Source organism: Colobus angolensis, unplaced genomic scaffold, assembly GCF_000951035.1.
Source record: "Colobus angolensis palliatus isolate OR3802 unplaced genomic scaffold, Cang.pa_1.0 Scaffold242, whole genome shotgun sequence".
NCBI classification, from domain to species: domain Eukaryota; kingdom Metazoa; phylum Chordata; class Mammalia; order Primates; family Cercopithecidae; genus Colobus; species Colobus angolensis.
In genome coordinates this window covers 1,591,321-1,594,365 of record NW_012115622.1, presented here as the reverse complement: position 1 = coordinate 1,594,365, position 3,045 = coordinate 1,591,321, and the positions used below count along the sequence as shown (strand labels likewise).

The window sequence follows — 3,045 nt, the reverse complement described above, 5'->3', positions numbered from 1 at the left end:
TGCCGCCGACGGAGCCGGGCGAGCCCACGTCGTGCGTGCGGAAGGTGGAAGCCCTCACCCGCGCCCCCCAGAGGGACCCCGCTGCCGTAGAGCTACGGCCTGCGGGAGCCGGAGCGCTGAGACGGGGCACCAGGTTTCGGGGAGAGCTCTGCCGAGGGCGGCTAAGGGCCACCTCCCCAGAGGCTCGAAGCCCTGAGGAGGAGCAGATGGTTCTTAAGACGGCGCTCTTGCCGCCTCTCCCACCTTCCACTACCACCACCTGGGTCCGGGAAACCGGTGAGCGCGCAGTGGGAGGATCAAACGTTTATAGCTGTCAAGTCGTAGCCCCGCTGCGCCCACAGGAAGTGACCCACCTGCCTGCCAGCTAGTGGCCTTTCTGTGAGCCAGGACCATCTTAAGGGAAGAAAAAGAAAAATCAGCAAAACGCTGTGCCCCTCCGCAATATACTCTCCTCTTCCCCGCATCCCCAAGGGGATCTTTCCTCCCCTCCACTGCCACCGCTAACCCCAAGGAATAATGCTCAGTATCTGAGTCAGAGGATGTAAAACAAAGGGATATTTCTCCTTATCTAATTTTGTGGAGGATTTACCAAAAGAGGGTGGAGGGTGAGTGACTATTTCGCAGGAAGAAAAAAAAGTTTTTAACGCGAATGATGTTGAGAAATGTCCTGTGACTTCCACTATTGGGCGAAGCAGGTCCCTCTGCCCTGCTGGTCCCTCCTGCAGGCTGTGTATGAAGCGTTCTGATACAGAGGATTGGTGCGCCTGGGTTGACAGCCATTCTTCAGGTGCCTGCAGAGTACAGGGCGCCATACTGGGAACTGGAGCTATAAATAAATACTCTGGGGACCCTAATATCCGGAGACCTAACCCATCTCTGGGAGGAACGAGGCTTGAAGTTAGGGAACTGTCTAGCAAAGCTGCTTGCACAACTGGTATGTGTACGGAATTCCAGGAAAAAGAAAAATTGCTTCCAGTTGGGGTGTCCGTCATGGAAAAGGCATTTGGGCATCCCTGTGGGGGTAGCAGGAGCATTCCAGGTGGTGGAAAGGGCCTGAGCCAAGGTCCTTAGGTGGGACAGGAGACGGTTTGTGGCCGGAATGGAGGGTCTGTGTAATAGGACAGTGAGAAAAGATGCCAGAAGTGGGGATGGGACTCCCCTGTGTGTGGCATGGGAGCTGAGCTCTGACCTTCACTGCACAGTGAAGCAACTACACGTCCAGAGCAGCAGCACAGCCTGGCTCCAGGGAGGGCTGGAGAGAGACGCTTGCTGTTCATATTTATCTGTAGTCTCTCGTTCTCTTCCTTCCTCTCCCTCTGTTCTGTATATACCTGGCTCACAGACAGCTCATCTCCAGAGATAGACAGCTCTGGGCTCCACTGACTAGTTTTTTTAAAAAGAAAGAAAACACACCCTTCAAATTTCTCTCCCTCACTAGTGTTTTAGTGGATGCAATGGGGGAGGGAAGGCCACAGAGGTGGCCAGAGGACCTGGATTTGCAGACAGCATCGCACTTACTGTCTCTGCAGTCTTGGGCTTTGAGGCTGCGTGGCCCTGGGTTCCCTCATTTCCACAAAGGCAGGACTGGGTGAGCCTTCTCAAAGTAAGTCAGTGCCACTTTCCAGAATGTAAGTATCTGTCCAAAGCCCGGTTAGATAGTCCCATGACTATCCTCAGACAAGGAGGAGGCTTCTGCACACCTGTCCTGTTCCTAGCTCAGTGCTGGAGCACAGGATGCAGGGGCTTGATACATGTGTGCTGACTGAACAAAAGATGAATGAAGGACAGAATGGTCAGCTCTGCTTGGAAAGTAGTGGCAAGCTGAGACCAACCATAGCGCTGGTTCCAGCTGCTTGGGGTTAGCACCTCAAAACCGGGATGACTGGTTTCCCCACAGAAATCAATACATGAGAAACCATCAATAATTGCATTTCCCTGGGCATTTCCTTTTGGTTAGCCCTTCTCCCTGCCTAGGCGTCATGCAGGTTTCCCATGACCGCCAGCCTGGAGGAATGCCCACAGGAAAGACAGCAGCAACTTAAGAGTTGGTCAGGGTGAATGTTAACACATGATTTCATAGACAGGATGTGTATTTCATTACAGAGTCTTTTTTCCTGAGCGTTTGCGGTTTTGGCTTGTGGTTGTAGAACAACTGCTCAGTTTAACACTTTTACCTTCTGCTTGCCAGAAGCCACTTTCATCATGCCACTCTTCCAGAGTCTACAAAGTTGTGTTCTTTATGCCAGGCACTGTGCCGGTGGTTCACAAGTATCCCTTCATCCCATGCTCATGACAGCTTACAAGATTGACAGGATGAACCTGCTTTTGAGAGGCTGGGTTATTGGCCCAAGGTCGCACAGCTAATGAGTGCTAAGGTGAGATTGAGAGCAGGCTATGCTTGTAAGTTCAAAGCCCACTTTCTCTATCAGGCACTCAGTAGTGTTCACTGAGGCACAGAATTGAATACAATCTTTCATTTCTTCCTCTTAACCTTCACCTTGTGGGTAGAGAATAGTGGCCTATTGGAGGTGTCCCTTTATTTATTTATTTATTTATATTTTGAAACAGAGTTTCGCCCTGTCACCCAGGCTGGAGTGCAGTGGTGCAATCTCAGTTCACTGCAACCTCCACCTCCCGAGTTCAAGCAATTCTTGTGCCTCAGCCTCCCGAGTCACTGGGATTACAGGCGCCCGCCACCATACCCAGCTAATTTTTGTTTTTTGTGTTCTGTTTTTTGAGACAGAAAGTCACTGTCGCCCGGGCTAGAGTGCAGTGGCACCATCTCGACTCACTGCAACATCCACCTCCCAGGTTTGAGCAATTATTCTACCTCAGCCTCCCAAGTAGCTGGGACTACAGGTGTGCACCATGATGCCCAGCTAATTTTTGTTATTTTTAGTAAAGATGGGGTTTCACCATGTTGGCCAGGCTGATCTGGAACTCCTGACCTCAAGTGATCCGCCCACCTCGGCCTCCCAAAGTGTTGGGATTACAGGTGTGAGCCACTGCACCCAGCCAATTATTTTATTTTGTGTATTTTTTTGA

General features: G+C 51.3%; 1 protein-coding gene across 1 annotated transcript in view; it reads left to right on the top strand.

Moving 5' to 3' along the window:
• Nucleotides 1-3,045, top strand: part of IL17RA (interleukin 17 receptor A) — a gene marked incomplete at its 5' end in the record, with an annotated part of 26,356 nt that overhangs the window by 704 nt on the left and 22,607 nt on the right. The window contains one exon of the mRNA XM_011945671.1: nt 1,741-1,755. Coding sequence (XP_011801061.1) covers nt 1,741-1,755 — 15 coding nt within the window. The remainder of the gene's footprint in view (nt 1-1,740; nt 1,756-3,045) is intronic.